Raw genomic sequence first — 15826 nt, 5'->3', positions numbered from 1 at the left:
TATTTCAAATCAGTATTTCTCCACAACCATACAAGTGATTGACCTCCGGTCTTCCGTTTTGAGTTCACTGACCTGTGACCTTGAAATTGAGATCAAGGTCGAAGGTCAAGGTTATGTTATAAATTTTGAATTTTGCTTGTTATCGTTATTCAAAAGAAACTGTTACAGTTACTGATATGATTTGTTTGCCAAATTACTGTTTACAAAAAGGTGCAACTTCAACCTATTTCAGTCGAAGTACTTTGATTAACCCTTATAGGAGTTTTCTCCCCTTATGTATTTGAAATCAGTATTTCTCCACAACCATACAAATGATTGACCTGGGGTCTTTTAATTTGAGATAACTGAGCTATGACCTTGAAATTTAGATCAAGTTCAAAGGTCAATTTGACATTCCAGATTTTGACCTTTGCTAAAAATTATTGTTCATAATAAAACATTTAAGTCTTCTGCATATACCTATTAATTTTATGTTTTTATATCACTTTGAAGAACCAAATTACATCAACAAGGAGTGACATTTTCTAACATCGTTTTCTAAATCTCATTCTTATTATCGAGGTGGAAAGACCTTCAATTGTTCTCTGAAGAATTGGTTTTTAATTGTACTTTATGAACATACTTACTCTGTTTCACATATGAAGTAATTGTGATCCTCACATTTTTTGTCCTCCCATTTATATCCTCGGCTGCCAGTCATTGCCATGCAATGTTCATTATTGTCATTGTTATTAGGTTGACCGGAATCCCAGTTCATGTACTGTACTTTTTCAAGAGTTATCGCCCATTGCCATTCTCCCTCCACCAGTATATCATGTCCACCCAACCAAAATGCATTATTTCCGGCATTATCAGAAATGTAATTTTTTGAGTTAACTAGAACATCAAGTGTATAAAAGTGTTAAGAGAAAGTTTGTCGGTAATTCAATTGGATATTTTAAAGTTGTTCAAGCTGTGTAAAAAAAGTTCGTGTGCCCCCATGTTACTTTTTGTAATAATTGGACACGAAAGGATTTTACATAGAACTCTTTATGTTTTCCGTCAACATTGCGTGGATACAATATGTATACATATACACTTATTGCTTAAAAAATCTCTCTTACTTGGTAAAGTCTTCAGCATTTGTGCTAAATATAACTGTTCTTGTATATCTTCAATCACTGCCAGAGTTGCACCAAAAGAATCACAATATGCCTACAATAAAAGTGCATAAAGAAAATATATTATACTGTATATGTTTATTTTAATGTTATCTATTGGAAATATATTCCGGGCGATGCCGGCATATCAGGAACGCTCACTACATGTGGACGTTCATGGTAATAATACGTTCTAAATCTTAATCGATTCCTACTGTTTCAGATCGTTTCAGCCTTTAGTTTTTCTCTCTACCTGAAATTGTAATATTTAAAATGTGTATTCTGTTTTCATGTATATTAGTACCTGCATGTTAACTTGGTTTTCATATATTTGAGTGTTACTGATAAAGGGAAATCCAGAACATTGCTTTGAACGTATGAAATTATTTCACGTGTTGTTTTCATTTTTTCAGCATTTAATGTCTATAGCATCAGCACATATTAAATTAGTTTTCATTGCCAGATACATGGCAAGTTTATAATCTTACCGCTGATTCTGGCCATGTTGCTTTGACACGTGCAGCATGATAGCACGAGTTACTATGGCCAAGGAAATCCTTTGGACATGGCGGAGGAACATCTAATGATGAAACATCATAAAATGTATCATTTGTATAAGCTAATTAGTACATTAAAATAGAATTCGGACATGCAACTTTAATATTTATAATTAAATCTTAAAATAAAATGGGTCATGTGAACATCAGCTTGTTATATATGATCATCTAATGCACTGTATCGCAGAATGTTTATTTAATTTCTGTAATGTTTGCTACTACAGTTCATGATGACGTGGACGCTTGGGTTTTGTAAAATCTCTACTTTGAGATTAATCGTCACAATCTTAATTTCGTGTTAAGATAATGTAGAAGATATAGTGCGTTATACTTTTATCCATAATTCAAAGGTATTTATAGTCATTTTAGTATATTACAATCAACGTTCAGACATTGCTTCATATTATGAAGCTATTGTGCATAGATTTTCAAAATTTATTTAAAAAATGACTGTAAGTTTTGAAAATGCGCATTTTTTTTAAATTTTTTGTTCATAGTCTTTTTGTCTCAAGAATAAGTGTCCCAAATGACCACGGATGTTCGATTTGTCGTAGCTGTATCATAGGTAATTCTACAAATCTCTTTTGGAAAATCTACCATGCACACTGCGAGGCAAGGAACACCAAAATGATCATTACACAGAAGGGATTTAATTGACAAAAAGTGTAAAAACAATAGATGTAATCTAGAATTTTGTTTGACTTGGCACGGTATTGGCCAATAATAAATGAATTTTATTGAAGAATGTTTGAAAAATTCAAATGACTACACAACGAAATATGTAATTTACAAAATTACATGTTATTATCAAATACTGTTAATAAAACATTAATAAATAAAGCAACTATTATTACATGTAGTTGTAGGTGAATCAGTGGCATTGGTCACGACTCCCAGTGGCTGAACTGTTGATGGTGGAAACGGCGTTTCTTTGTTTGGTAAATATTGTACCGTACTAGGCGGAAATGGTGTCTCCATGTTAGGCAATGTCTGACTTGTACTTGGTGGGATAGGCGTTTCAATGTTTGGCAAAGTCGCTAAAATAAACAACAAGTAAAGTTAGTAATACTGCTTCTATAGAGAACATTCAAATATTACTGCATGCATTTATCAGGGCGATTGTTGATTATCGAGAAACATGCGAGATTGTTCCATGCAAGATTAGAAAATGTTGCCTTCAAACATTTCTAATTCTCTCTGTTTACTTTTTTCAATTTGACCGTCATCCGCAAACTTATTATGGGTGTGAATAAACTCATCATAGATACCAGGATTAAACATTTAAATTTACACCAACGCGCTTTTCGTCTACAAAAGACTCATCAGGGACGCTCGAATCAAAAAATGTTTAAAAGGCCAAATAAAGTACGAAGTTGAAGAGCATTGAGGACCAGAATTCCTAAAAGCTTTGCCAAATACAGCTCAGGTAATCTATTCCTGAGGTAGAGAAGCCTTAGTATTTCTAAAATTCTAAATTTTAGTGATATAAACGGCGTTAAAAAAAAAACAATTGCGAAAAATCCTAGTTTACACACGATTTTTTTTTATCAATTAATGCAATCTGAAAATATCTGGATACCCTCACACTTTTTTATTTTCTTTACATTTTATTTATCTTTCTTTAATTAATTTATATGCAAACAGATTATAATATATATAGATTTAGATAATCTACTACATTTTATTCAGAAAAAAATATAGTTGCACTATTGCAGTTTCAAAGAATAAAATGTTTCATTTTATGATAAAACACCCATTTTGTAGTCCTAGTAAATAATACCAGTATTTATATATTGACACTTACATCTTGATATGACCACCATGATATTCCCTGGAATATAGATATGATTTGTTGTCATTTTGTAATTGATTTGGTGCATTGCCTAATGTAACTGATATTTTTAGTAATGATGCCATATTTTTCATTAACAATAACTGATATTCTCAAATTAATAAATGCATCCTTGACAGTAAACGTAATGACGTAATTTACTCACATATCATGCTCGGACAAAATATCCTATAAAACCACATGACAAAATAGAAAGCAAAGAAACAGAACTTTGCAATTACTTATCTCACAAGGTTACAACCACATAGCCTTCAACATGGAGGAATAGCTCATAACTCAATGCTAATGCAAGACATCCCCTGGTACAGTTGCCAGAAATCATATATGCGATGACAAATGTGTGTATTCTTGTCTTTAATTTTTGGTGATATGCTTAGTCTATATGCCATTTTATGCTTCTTTGTTACATATCGTTTTGTTTGTTTTTTTAGTGATTACGATTATAACACAATGTTTCATATAACACAATGTTGACTGCTGTATAGTTGACATATTTACCTATTATGTCTGTTTGTTTTTTTATACGTATCGTTGTCAATATAATGGAGTTTGATGCGACTGCCATACAAGAGAGGTTAAGCTAGCTATAAAACCAGGTTGACTCCACCATATTCTACATAACAAAATGCCTGTACCAAGTCAGGAAAATGACAGTTGTTTCCCATTCGTTTGATGTGTTTTAGCTTTTGATTTTGCCATTAGATTAGAGACTTTCCGTTTCGAATTTCCTCGGAGTTCAGTATTTTTGTGATTTTACTTTTTATACATCTGTATAGAGTTAAATGAACAAGGTATCAACTATATCGTAATAAAAATCTAACAAAACCGGTCGTAAACACAATACCGTAATGCTACAAGTCGAACGCATTATCTTGATGGATTTGAAAAAAAAAAAAATTTGTTTTCTGCTTTTTGTTTTATCTTTTTGTTTTCTCTCAGCGCTAATTAATAGCGCTATTATTGAAATTCAATGTATCTTACACGATAACTTTAACTATTTCTGTTCGACTTATTTTATACGATATTATATACCAATTTTTCAACACAAAATTATTTATAATAAAACTGGTACCCAACAATATATAAATCAATATATTCTCACAAAAATTCAATCCTTTTTTATCGTGTTTATCACTGAATTTAAAAAGAAATAACCCAAAAATTAAATAAATTCTTACCAATATGTAAGAAGAAATAAAAGAAAGCCATCATGCTGTTAACCATAATTGTGTATGAACTATCAAAGTAGGTTAAATTATTGTAACGATAAGGGATGTGTTTATGTTCTGAAACCTTAACCGATATACAGTTATTTGACCTTCATGAATAAAAGCAAAAAGCCACAAGGTCATTATTTGCATCGGATATTTGTTATACAAGATTTATTGTATAGGAAAATCAAAGCTGCACAACAATAAATAATCTATAGAAACAATGTATTGAGCAAGACTCCTATCGTATAGAAAGCTATAAAAGCCAAGGCATAACACATATGATGACACTCAAATCAGAAACCAAACGGCATGAATATTTCTATAAACAATAAACAACACCAAATATGGCAGACACCAACCAACGAAAGCAACTGAATTACATGATCCTGGCTTTGAATGGACACATACAATAAAAAAAAGTAGGTTCACGAAGGTATAAAGGGGTAGACCTTGGTTCAGGGAGGTAACATTTTAAATGAGTGAAGCATTTGTAATAGTCAAGTTTCAACAATGTATTTTAAGCATTTACTTGAAAGAGATTGGAAATAATATATGTAACGGTATAAATAGAACAGAGCCACGTAAAATAGATACCACCAAAAACATACTAAACAGTAAAAGTATTATTAATAATGACAGATAAAAGAACACTATAACACGCTATTAAGATGAAAAACAACCGTCAGTACCCAGAATATATACTTCAAGACTATCGCGTATAATTTGTGAAGTTGATACAGAATAATTGAGATGCTTTCCGATGAACTTTCTTTTAGAAAAAAGGACGAGACGTTCTTTGACATTCCCCTTGTTCATCAACTTTCTGTTCAGACACTGATGACGTTTTACAAAGTCTGAGTAATTGCTGCAAGCTCTTGAATATCGAATAAGTTGGGAAATGTATATCCCATATGCAGGTGAAGTTTGTATATTGCTACTTAGGAGGGGAAATTGATAATTTTAAAATAAAAATCGTCTAGTTTGGCAATTGCTTACAAGCTTTTTGATGGATCCAAATTACGTTCTTTTTTATTTATATAATTATCAAGTTGAAACCGGGAAATTAAAGTAAAACCATAATACAAGAATCATAGTGTTGTTGCACAGAAATCATATCATGTTTACTTTAAAACAAACGGAATGGCTTTATTAACAATATGCATGAACCCAGTATGTTAAACCTTTAATTTGTGTCAAAGCTTCCGCATGCAGTTATGCCATTATAAAGATCGTCCACCCTTTTCTCTTTATAGATGTTTGTCTGGATTTTTTTTACTGTGCCATGAGTTACGAAACTACTACCAAGCAAGGATAAGAAGCTCTTTACCTTCTACAACATGTTTGTTTAGACATTGGAACACACATTTTCGGTTTACTTACTTATACTTTTAAAATTGTTGTGTATGGTTGAATGTTTGTATTTGGAGATTAACCAAGTACAAATATCGAAATATGATATGGTGAATCATATATAGTAAACTAGAATTATTTCCGACATATGATCTTATATTTGGCCTTTACAGATTAAAAAAAGATAGGTCATGTTTTTCTCTGACATTTTATGACGTCTTTTCACTAAATCCTTTTGATGTTGGATGTGTACTGATTGATAATTTAGTATTAGATGCATGATTTTTATATTAATTGTTATTTATTGGCTTTGAACCATCTGTCAGTAACTGCGAGTACTCTCAGATCAGTACTTATTATTTGTTGTTGGTACATGTATATACAAATACCCGGCCATGGCCACTCCGTGTTTTTGTTAGATGTATGTCTATTTTTATCCATCTGATGAGTTAAGCTTTTTTCAACTGATTTTTACAGTTCTTTATTATGTTGTACTGTTACACCACTGTCTCAGGTTAGGGATAGGGTTTGGATCCCGCTTACATGTTTAAGCCCACTTCATTCTGTATGTATGTGGTTGTCAAATCAGGAGACTAATTCAGCGGTTGTCGTTTGTTGATGTGTTGTTCTTTATTTTGTGTACATAAACTAGGCCGCTAGTTTTTTCGTTTGAATTGTTTTAAATTCGTCATTTCGGGGCCTTTTATAGCTGACTCCACCCGAGAGCAAGTAACATAATCATTTCCATTGTTATATGTAATGAGCACATACATTGATAGGAACTGTGTCTTTTAACAGGAATATGGCAGTTGTTATAAAATAGATCGTTTATATATATGTTTTCAGTTTTTATTTTGTTGCACTTCAGTGTTCCTATTTCCATTTTTTCCCTCTTATAGTTGAAGTGGTTCCCACGGTTTTAGTTTGTAACCCGGATTAGTTTTCTCTCAGTCGATTTAAGACCTTTGAACACCGTTAAACTACTGTTGAATTTATGTATAACATTAATGGCTATTCGGTCTGATGAACAGCTACGAAATCACTGAATCTTATATTATTATTTTCCTGCCAGAAAGTTTGTGCTGACAGTATTCTTTAACGTCGTGACAGTTATGACGCTGCCGTGTATGCTAACCGACCTGTTTAATGTGTTAAGTCTATTGAAGAGTCTTAATAATTGAATTAGTATCCAAAAAGTAATATCACAAAAATACTGAACTCCGAGGAAAATTCAAAAAGGAAGTCCGTAATCAAATGGCAAAATCAAAAGCCAAAACACATCAAACGAATGGATAACAACTGTCATATTTCTGACTTGGAACCGGCATTTTATCTAGTTAAATTGTGTGGACCTAGAGTATGTGGACGCTATTTATTGGGTTTTAACATGTTCATCATCCCAATATACTTTTCATATAAACAATAATAACAAATGTGTAATCCATGTATCTTCATTTCTTTCCAAGTATACTACCACCGTTTTTAATGATTCTGAAACAACAAAACAAAACAGGATTTCAATACGAACTAAATCAATTGTAAAAGTTTCTTTGGTAAAGTCAGAGGAGGTTCCCCTCAATCCGAATTTTTCATCACGTGAAAAGTCTACTATTATTTTTTTTTTCATCAGCGTCTGCGTTTTTACTATATTTCATGAATACAAGTATTATGGTCTGCAACATAATGCAGAAATGTAATGATTATGTTTAAAGATATATTCCCAATTTAAACGAAAATATTCTATAAATATTAAAGATGCATTTCAAAAGTAAATTAACTAAAACATGTAAAAGTACACTATACAATATTATTGCTAAAACTATATCATATACTTACAGTAACAGGTACCGGTGTATAATATAACTATGTATGTTTATATTGTTATTTGATCAACAAAATTATAATCATTTTTTGGCAGGTGCGCATAAAAAAATCAGAAATAGGGGATCCCCAGCTTGATAACGTTAGAACTGGGTTTGTAAAAGTAAAAAGTGAATGTATTAACCATATATGTAACAATGGGAAAGGAGGGATGATCCACCTACATTCGCCTCTGGACTATGCAATGTCCAAAACTAATATACTAACCCAGTTTCACATATGAAGTAATGATGATCCTCACAGCCATCATCGTTCCACTTGAATGATCTTTGTCCGGACAATTCCAGACAATGTTCGGATGTATGTGAGTTGTCCGGCTGTCCGTCACCCCAATTGGTGTAAATGATTCTGTTCATTGATATAACCCATTGCCATTCCCCTTCTGTTAATATATCATGACCTCCTAGCCAGAACGCTGCTTGGTTTTTATCATCTTAAAAGAAATGAGTTAATATGTAATGTACAAGAAATCCTTATAAACGTAATGAATTGTGTTTGATAATCTGTTTGCACCTGGTTAAAGATACTCGTAAATGAAAGAGAGTGTATGGGTTATAAGATTAGTTGAGGACAAGAACATTTTTTTCTTCTTATGCCTTTAATCAGTTAACAAGCCAAATAAGATATTACGACCGATTTCAATGCTAAAATATGATTTATCACGTCCATTTTTCCAACTTAAAAAAAAGAAAAAAAGTTGAAAGTGGAGGTTACACACGCATATATATAACGTTGACCTTCTGAATATGATAATTATCCCTTATTTTGTCTCTCTATTTCGTAGTTTGTCTTTAATCTACAAATTTACAAGCCTTATTGTTCTAAAGAAAAGTGAAATGGTAAATCTTGCGATGCCAATTAATTTAAATTTAGTAAAATGAAATAAATCCTGAAGGACGTACGGTGACCTATAGTTGCTAATTTCTATGCCATTTGTTTTCTTGCGAAGAGTTGTCTCATTGGCAATCATTACACATCTTCTTTTTATATATATACATATTAATCCTTTTTGGACGACATAACTATTGATATGACTTACGAGGAAGGCCATTCAGCATTTGTTCTATGTAAGCTTGCTCTTGTGCGTCTTCGATAGTTGCAAGCTCAGCACCAAATGATTCACAGTAGGCCTTAAATAGTGTTAAATGTGAAAAATTGTATTACATGTACATTAAAAAATGTCCAACAATGAGCAAATCCAATACCGAATAGTTAGGTATAAAAGACCTCGAAATCACAAACGTAAAACCATTCGAACAAAAACAATGAACGAAAAAAAAAATATGTAACACAGCAACAAACGACAACCACTAAGTTACAGGCTCCTGACATGTGTCAGGCACATACATACAGAAAGTAGCGGGGTAAACATGTTAGCGGATCCCAACCCTCACCTAACCTGGGACAATGGTGTAACTGTACAACATAAGAACAAACATATGAAAATCAGTTGAAAAAGACTTAACTCATCAGATGGGTAAAAAAACAAAATACATCTAACTAAAACAGAGTGGACGTGGCCGAGTACTTGTACATCCCAACAACAAAAAGGCACCAAGTGCAGATCTGAGCTCAGATATATGTTAACGCAACAGGAACGAAGCAACACATTATCTGGATTTTCATAGATTAATGTCTGCTACGTGAATAGGACTTTTTTGGTGTATTTTAATTTGTCAAACCTGCTATAAAATTCACACGTGTTAAGCTTAAACCTGTCTTGTCAGGTCTTGTCCTGCTGAAATAATGTCTATGGCATTCTGGGTCTCAATTCAACGCTTAACTTTTAGATAAGGCCAGTTTATCTACTCCCTAATGTGACCTTTTATACAAGGTTGTTTATATTATACTCTTTTATAAAAAGCAAAAGGGGTAGAAAGGGCTTGACAAAAAAACTTACCGCAGCCTCGGGCCATGTTGCCAAGATATGAGCAGCATGATAACATGATGTACTATGGCCTAAGAAATCTCGTGGACAAGGAGGAGGAACACCTGTCATTAAACAAAGCTATGGTTACAAAATATTAATGTTCATATAGTTCCATATACGTATCAGAGAATACATATCTTTGTTGATGTTTTTTCAGGAATAGTATTGTTTTAAATAATTGTCATATCATCGTCTTCTCCTGTTTTTTGTTTTTTGTTTTTAACTTTTCTTATATTTCAGAAGAAATAAAATGGATTTCAGTGACATTTCAAAGTGTCTGAATTTTGTATTTTGGACAAACTAAGAAGTAATGGTAGACATCCTCAATATCGGACCCACAATGGCAAGAAGGATCATCTATAATATAAGCTCTAAATAGGTTATTGTTTAAGAATGAAGCGGAACATCGCAATTGCGTTAAGATAATATTTAATTTCCTTGGGATGTACAAATAAAACGTTTCAATTTTACATAATAGACTATCGTTTTTTAATTCTTTCTTAAATTTAGAAATAGAGTCGACACTGCGAATTTTTGGATCAAGTTTATTCCATTCACGTATAGTTGAGGGAAAAAACGATTCAGTAGTAAGGGAAAGTCTACAAAATGGAACAATAATATCATGACCATTTCGAAACGGGTAGTTGGTTGTACTTTGTACACAAGGAGGTACAAGATTACATAGATAGTCTGGTGCATGCTTTTGGATCATGTTATAAAACATTTGTAATTTTCTTCTCCTTCTTCTTTCAAAAAGAGCTAGATTCCCAACCAACCTCAGAATATAAAGTTTCAGTTTTTGTAAATATTGGTAGACCTGTTACTATTCTTGCGGCCTCTAATTGCAAATTTTCTAATTTATGTGAGTAGCCTATTCCACAATTATCCCACACTTCCGTGGCATATTCAAAAATGGGTGGAATAAAAACTAAGTATAGTTTTTCTAAATTATTTCGAGATAATCGGTACTTAAGTTTACGTAAAACATTTAAGTGTTTCTTTACACTTAGAATTATACTTTCAATATGATTGTTCCATTTTGTGTCACTACTGAAAATAACTCCCAGGTGCTAATGAAATGTACTTAAAGATATATTTACCATTTAAGGAAAAGCTAAGGTCTGGAGTCTCAATATTTGAAAAAAAAATCATAATTTCGGTTTTATCTGGGTTAAATGACATAAGCCATTTAGAAGACCAAACATCCAGCTCTTTCAAGTCGCGATCGATAACAGATTCAATCTGTTCTCCGTCGTTACCAGAATAATTGAATGATGTGTCGTCAGCAAATAGCCGACACAGTGAAGTAAGCTTATCAGCAATATCATTAATGTATAAGACAAAGAGAAGAGGGCCCAGAAGCGATCCCTGGGGAACACCAGCTGAGACATTGCAGAAGGAAGAAGACGAGTTATTTAATACTACTCTCTGTTGTCTGTCGTGTAGATAATCCTGAAACCAATTCAATACGTTTCCGTCAACACCATAAGCTTTCATTTTACATATAAGACCCCTATGCCAAACTTTGTCGAAAGCTTTAGAGAAGTCACAGAATACAAAACAGTTTATATCTTTTTTTCAAAGGAGTTTTATATGCAATTATATATTTCTAAGAGTTGATGAACAGTTGAATTTTTAGGGAGAAATCCTGATTGATACTCATAAATTAATTTATTAGCTTTTAAATGATTGTATAAGTGCTTGAACACAACTCTTTCCATAACTTTTCCTACACAACTAATTAAGGATATCGGTCTATAATTTGATGGCAAAGATGAATCTCCCTTTTTGAAAATGGGTATCAGATTAGCTATCTTCCAGCTAGTTGGGTATATCCCCTCTCTTGAGGATTTATTAAATATAATATGGAGCGGAACTGCTACCTTTTCTGGACACAGCTTTAGCATCTTATGACTGATCACATCAGGACCAGATGCTTTGTTTGGATCTAATATCTGAATAATATCTATTATTTCTTTTATATTTACTTGGATATCTAAGTTATTTGCATACCGACAAAAATTATATCTAAACTATAACATCATATTTTTTCAAAGATTTTTTGCTCTTTTTAAATAAATAAGGAACATTCTAATTCTTACATACAGTTCCTCTTAACAGAAAATCGAAAATGTCTTATCCATCTCTCCATTATGCTCAAACTTCTGATTTGTTTATTGTGACAAATAAACTTGTATTTCCCAGGGAAAGCAATTGAGGAATTTATATTTCATCTGTTATCAGAAATAATACAGAGCAAATAAAATTTTCCACGTGCTTACTGTTGAACTCATGCTCCCTATTTATATCCGATTGTAAATGCACATCGACAAACTTAATAAGTCTTGCCGACGATCGTCCCAACCCCATAATGCTCAAACAGCCTTAGTTTAGAATTATTCTTGTCATTGCTTTTTTGTTCCCTATAAAACTTTTGCAAAATCGGGTATTTATTTCTCTATGTTATAACTTAGGTCGGAGATTTTTATTTCAATTCGTTGGGTATGGATTTGATAACTTATGGTGCTTTTTTTTTTTTTTTTTTTTTTTTTTTTTATAGTAAACCTACTCGAAATTGCATAGCTTAGAAGTTACCTTTTAGATTCATATTCAGATTTAACAGGTGCTACGAAAAGGCATAAGCAGAAACTTTTCCGTATTTGGCTCCCGTCATGTTGCTTATTAAAACAAAATATGTAACAAGTCTAAATCGGTAGGAAACAATTAAGGAAAAGAGCCTGGGATTGTTGTTGCTATAATTGTAACACATATATATATAATAAACATTCTGTCGAATAATAAAAACACATATTTACTCACTTGTTGTTGGAATGGTTGTGTTGGCTATCTTTATCTGAACAGTTGCATTAATTATCACTCCATTAATCGAATTAATAGCTGAAACAAAATTAAAATACACTGCGTATTGCAGAATTGTATAATTGTCACCATAGGCAAAGGGGGTATGAATAATTCTCGCTTTTTTCTTCAATATTATTATAACTAAAGGGAATTAACTTTGTCAAAGGAATTAAAAAAAAAAACATATATAATTTTTGTTAAATCAGAGATTGTGTAAATCATGCCTACTCCTTTTATCGACCCTATAGATAAAAAAAAAAAAAAAGTGTTCTTATTCTGGTTTTCTAGTCTTTTTAATCATTTTAGTTTTTATATATTGGATAATTTTGTTGTGTTTTTATTTTGTAGAACTTTAATTGATCTTTCGCTCATAAACATTCGGACTCCAGTTGATCAGTATTCGCTCTTGCAAAAATATACCGAGTGTAAAGTGGAGAAGCAGAAAGACTAGTAAATACTTTTTCCCCGACGGAAAATAGTGAATAATAAAGTTTGGATATGCTACGTTTTATTATGCAAAGTATATATCTTGCATGTGTTGGGTTTCATTCTTTTTATAAAAAAAAGTATGAATGCAAACAAAATCACATCGTTGTTTGTTTTATTTTCTACAGAGAGAAAGTTACCTACTTTCTTCTTTCTTACTTACAAAAGTCTACTTTTAAATACTCATTGTTACTCACGTGAGGTGTCAGCAGTAATAATCAAATATCCTGTAAATAAACATCAATATAGTTTCATTGGACAAAACATAAGTCATTGATCATGTGTTTACAAATATATAATAAGGACACGGTTTATGATTGACAACGAGACAACGACTGAAAAAAGCCAAAAGACAATACATGTCACAGGTTGGCCTTCAACAACGAACAAATTACAAAGTAAACTGTACAGTGAGACTATGAACGACCTTGAAATAACCAATTTAACTGAAATATGGAACAATTGAGAAGAGAACACTAGCGGCTTTATGAAGTCGTACTAAATATAAGCGAGACAAAAAATATAACACACAACAAAGAATAGGCATCCGAGTTCTTGTAGTTACAAACAGATGGTCCAAAGACGAATTTCAACTAATACATATTACACGTTTTCCCAACTTAATCACCTATTCTAAAAATGTATATAGGATCTTCCGTTTCATCAAAGTCTTAATTGTTTGTAGTCTTTGGCCACTTTATAACATGGCATAATATATGGCACTTTTTCAGACTTGAATTGACATATATATCGTGATGTACTTGTAAACGAACTGGCCAACATAGTATGGTATCTTAATAACACAAATACAGTACACAAAGGCTATAATGGAAGCAAAATCATATTTCATAAAAACATGTAGTCGCCAAGGCGATAAATCAAAATACTTGTTGTAAATGTATATAAATTAACAGTTCAAATATTTGCTTTGCTTCGAGACTTGTTAGTAATTTGCATGATTAAAAAAAAAACGACCAAACTTAAACAGACATACCGATACATATCAGGAAACTTAAGTTATCCATTGTGTTGCCCCGTTAGCTGATAAGGTAAAATGTTGTAACACGGTCGTCTAAGGTCAAATTGAATGATAAGGAAGTTTCGAAACTTTAAAATGAACTTCAGCTTTGCAAAGGCAGCAGTATTATAAAATGTTTATTAAATGAATATAAAGACATGTGTTATGGTTCTTATAAGCAGGTGTTATTTCCTTGTATTCCAGTTAAGTAGTTATTTATTTATAGAGACAAATTGTTTCATTTTTTAATTATCTCAAATAGGACGTTCCTAGAAAATACACTATGTAGTACCTCCCATACGGTCCTGTTTGAAATAATAGTGATCTTAGGGGTTGTGTCGGTTTATTTACTATGCTTTAGTCTGAATTATTATAGTGCTTAATCTGAATTAGTTTAAAACCTTCAAATGATTCCTCTCTTATGTATATCATTGACAATATCGAGTGTCACTGATGAGTCTTTTGTAGACGTTTCGTCTAGCGTAAAATCACAATTTAATCCTGGTATCTATGATGAGTTTATTTCTATCAATGGAATAGATTACCTCAGCTGTATTTGGCAAATTTTTAGGAATTTGTGGTCCTCAATGCTGTTCAACTTCGTACTTTTTAACATTTTTTTATTCGAGTGTCACCGAAGAGTTTTTTGTAGACGAAACGCGCGTCTGGCATAAATACAAAATTTAGTCCTGTTATCTATGATGAGTTTGTTTATATCAAATGTCTTTTATAACATACTATGCATTTTTGTTTCGTCTGTCCTGTCTCGCTATGCATTATCTCATGTTTGTTAATACATTGTCCTCTTGGACACCTATATGTGTCTGATGTTTTGAATAAAATATTGTAAATCTTGTAATCAACAAAAATTTCCGTCCAATTTTTCTCAGGTACTACTGAGCAGATTGACGTCATAGATTTTAGCGATGAGTTGCAATTCGTGAGAACTCTTTGTATCTGCCAGACACCTTCTTCCTGTTTGCCATACTTTAATGTTGTTTTCGGTATGTTGAATGACTTTAATATTGTGATTTCTGATACTTCAAATGCTTTAAAAAAACTTATTGCTTGCATTTAAAAACAAAAAGTTAAGACATTCAAGATTGTAACGATTTGGGTCTAAGTGTAGGCAGGTATAGCAATAGGGTCAACTAGTATGAAACTAATAGTGAATAGTGTTCTCTTTAAACAAACATATATCGCCGTAGTTATTAAGGTCTTGTCTATGATGCACATGTTTTTGAATGTTCACATGCTGCTGTATCCCGATTTTTTACATTTTTACCTATTATGTGTTTGTTTTGTTCCCACATCGTTGACAATATAATGGAATTTTATGCAACCGTCACACAAGGGAGAGATTAAGCTAGCTATAAAGCAGGTTTTATCCATCGTTTTCTGCCTTTGAAAAATGCCTGTATCATCTCAGGAATATGACAGTTGTTATCCATTCGTTTGGTGTGTTTGAGTTTATGATTTTGCCATTTGATTCGGGACTTTTCGTTTGGAATTTTCTTCTGAGATCGGTATTTTTGGT

General features: G+C 32.2%; 2 protein-coding genes across 2 annotated transcripts; both read right to left on the bottom strand.

The window, feature by feature from the left end:
* Positions 1–622: 622 nt before the first annotated feature.
* LOC139521610 (perlucin-like) lies at positions 623–4795 on the bottom strand. Its single transcript, XM_071315088.1, has 6 exons — positions 4727–4795; positions 3501–3527; positions 2551–2733; positions 1628–1719; positions 1104–1194; positions 623–876 (listed from the first exon to the last, which is right to left on the bottom strand). The coding sequence occupies exons 1-6, from the start codon at positions 4770–4772 to the stop codon at positions 623–625; spliced, it is 693 nt and encodes a 230-aa protein (XP_071171189.1). The 5' UTR covers positions 4773–4795.
* Positions 4796–7549: 2754 nt separating this feature from the next.
* LOC139521039 (perlucin-like) lies at positions 7550–14348 on the bottom strand. Its single transcript, XM_071314217.1, has 7 exons — positions 14266–14348; positions 13469–13498; positions 12744–12821; positions 9894–9985; positions 9033–9123; positions 8201–8426; positions 7550–7603 (listed from the first exon to the last, which is right to left on the bottom strand). The coding sequence occupies exons 1-7, from the start codon at positions 14294–14296 to the stop codon at positions 7564–7566; spliced, it is 588 nt and encodes a 195-aa protein (XP_071170318.1). The 5' UTR covers positions 14297–14348; the 3' UTR covers positions 7550–7563.
* Positions 14349–15826: the final 1478 nt, after the last annotated feature.

This window comes from Mytilus edulis, chromosome 4 (genome assembly GCF_963676685.1).
Source record: "Mytilus edulis chromosome 4, xbMytEdul2.2, whole genome shotgun sequence".
Lineage (NCBI taxonomy): Eukaryota > Metazoa > Mollusca > Bivalvia > Mytilida > Mytilidae > Mytilus > Mytilus edulis.
Note: the sequence above shows the minus strand (reverse complement) of the source record. Positions and strands in the feature narration are given on the sequence as shown.

Coding starts and splice junctions, on each gene's coding strand:
- LOC139521610 (XM_071315088.1), bottom strand. CDS start 4,772: ATGGTTAACAGCATGATGGCTTTCTTTTATTTCTTCTTACATATTG. Junction 1,720..2,550: donor TGATTCACCTACAACTACAT/GTAATAATAGTT, acceptor TTTCATCATTAG/ATGTTCCTCCGCCATGTCCA. Junction 1,195..1,627: donor CAACATGGCCAGAATCAGCG/GTAAGATTATAA, acceptor CTTTTATTGTAG/GCATATTGTGATTCTTTTGG.
- LOC139521039 (XM_071314217.1), bottom strand. CDS start 14,296: ATGGATAACTTAAGTTTCCTGATATGTATCG. Junction 8,427..9,032: donor AATGCTGAATGGCCTTCCTC/GTAAGTCATATC, acceptor ATTTCTTTTAAG/ATGATAAAAACCAAGCAGCG. Junction 7,604..8,200: donor TACTTCATATGTGAAACTGG/GTTAGTATATTA, acceptor TTGTTGTTTCAG/AATCATTAAAAACGGTGGTA.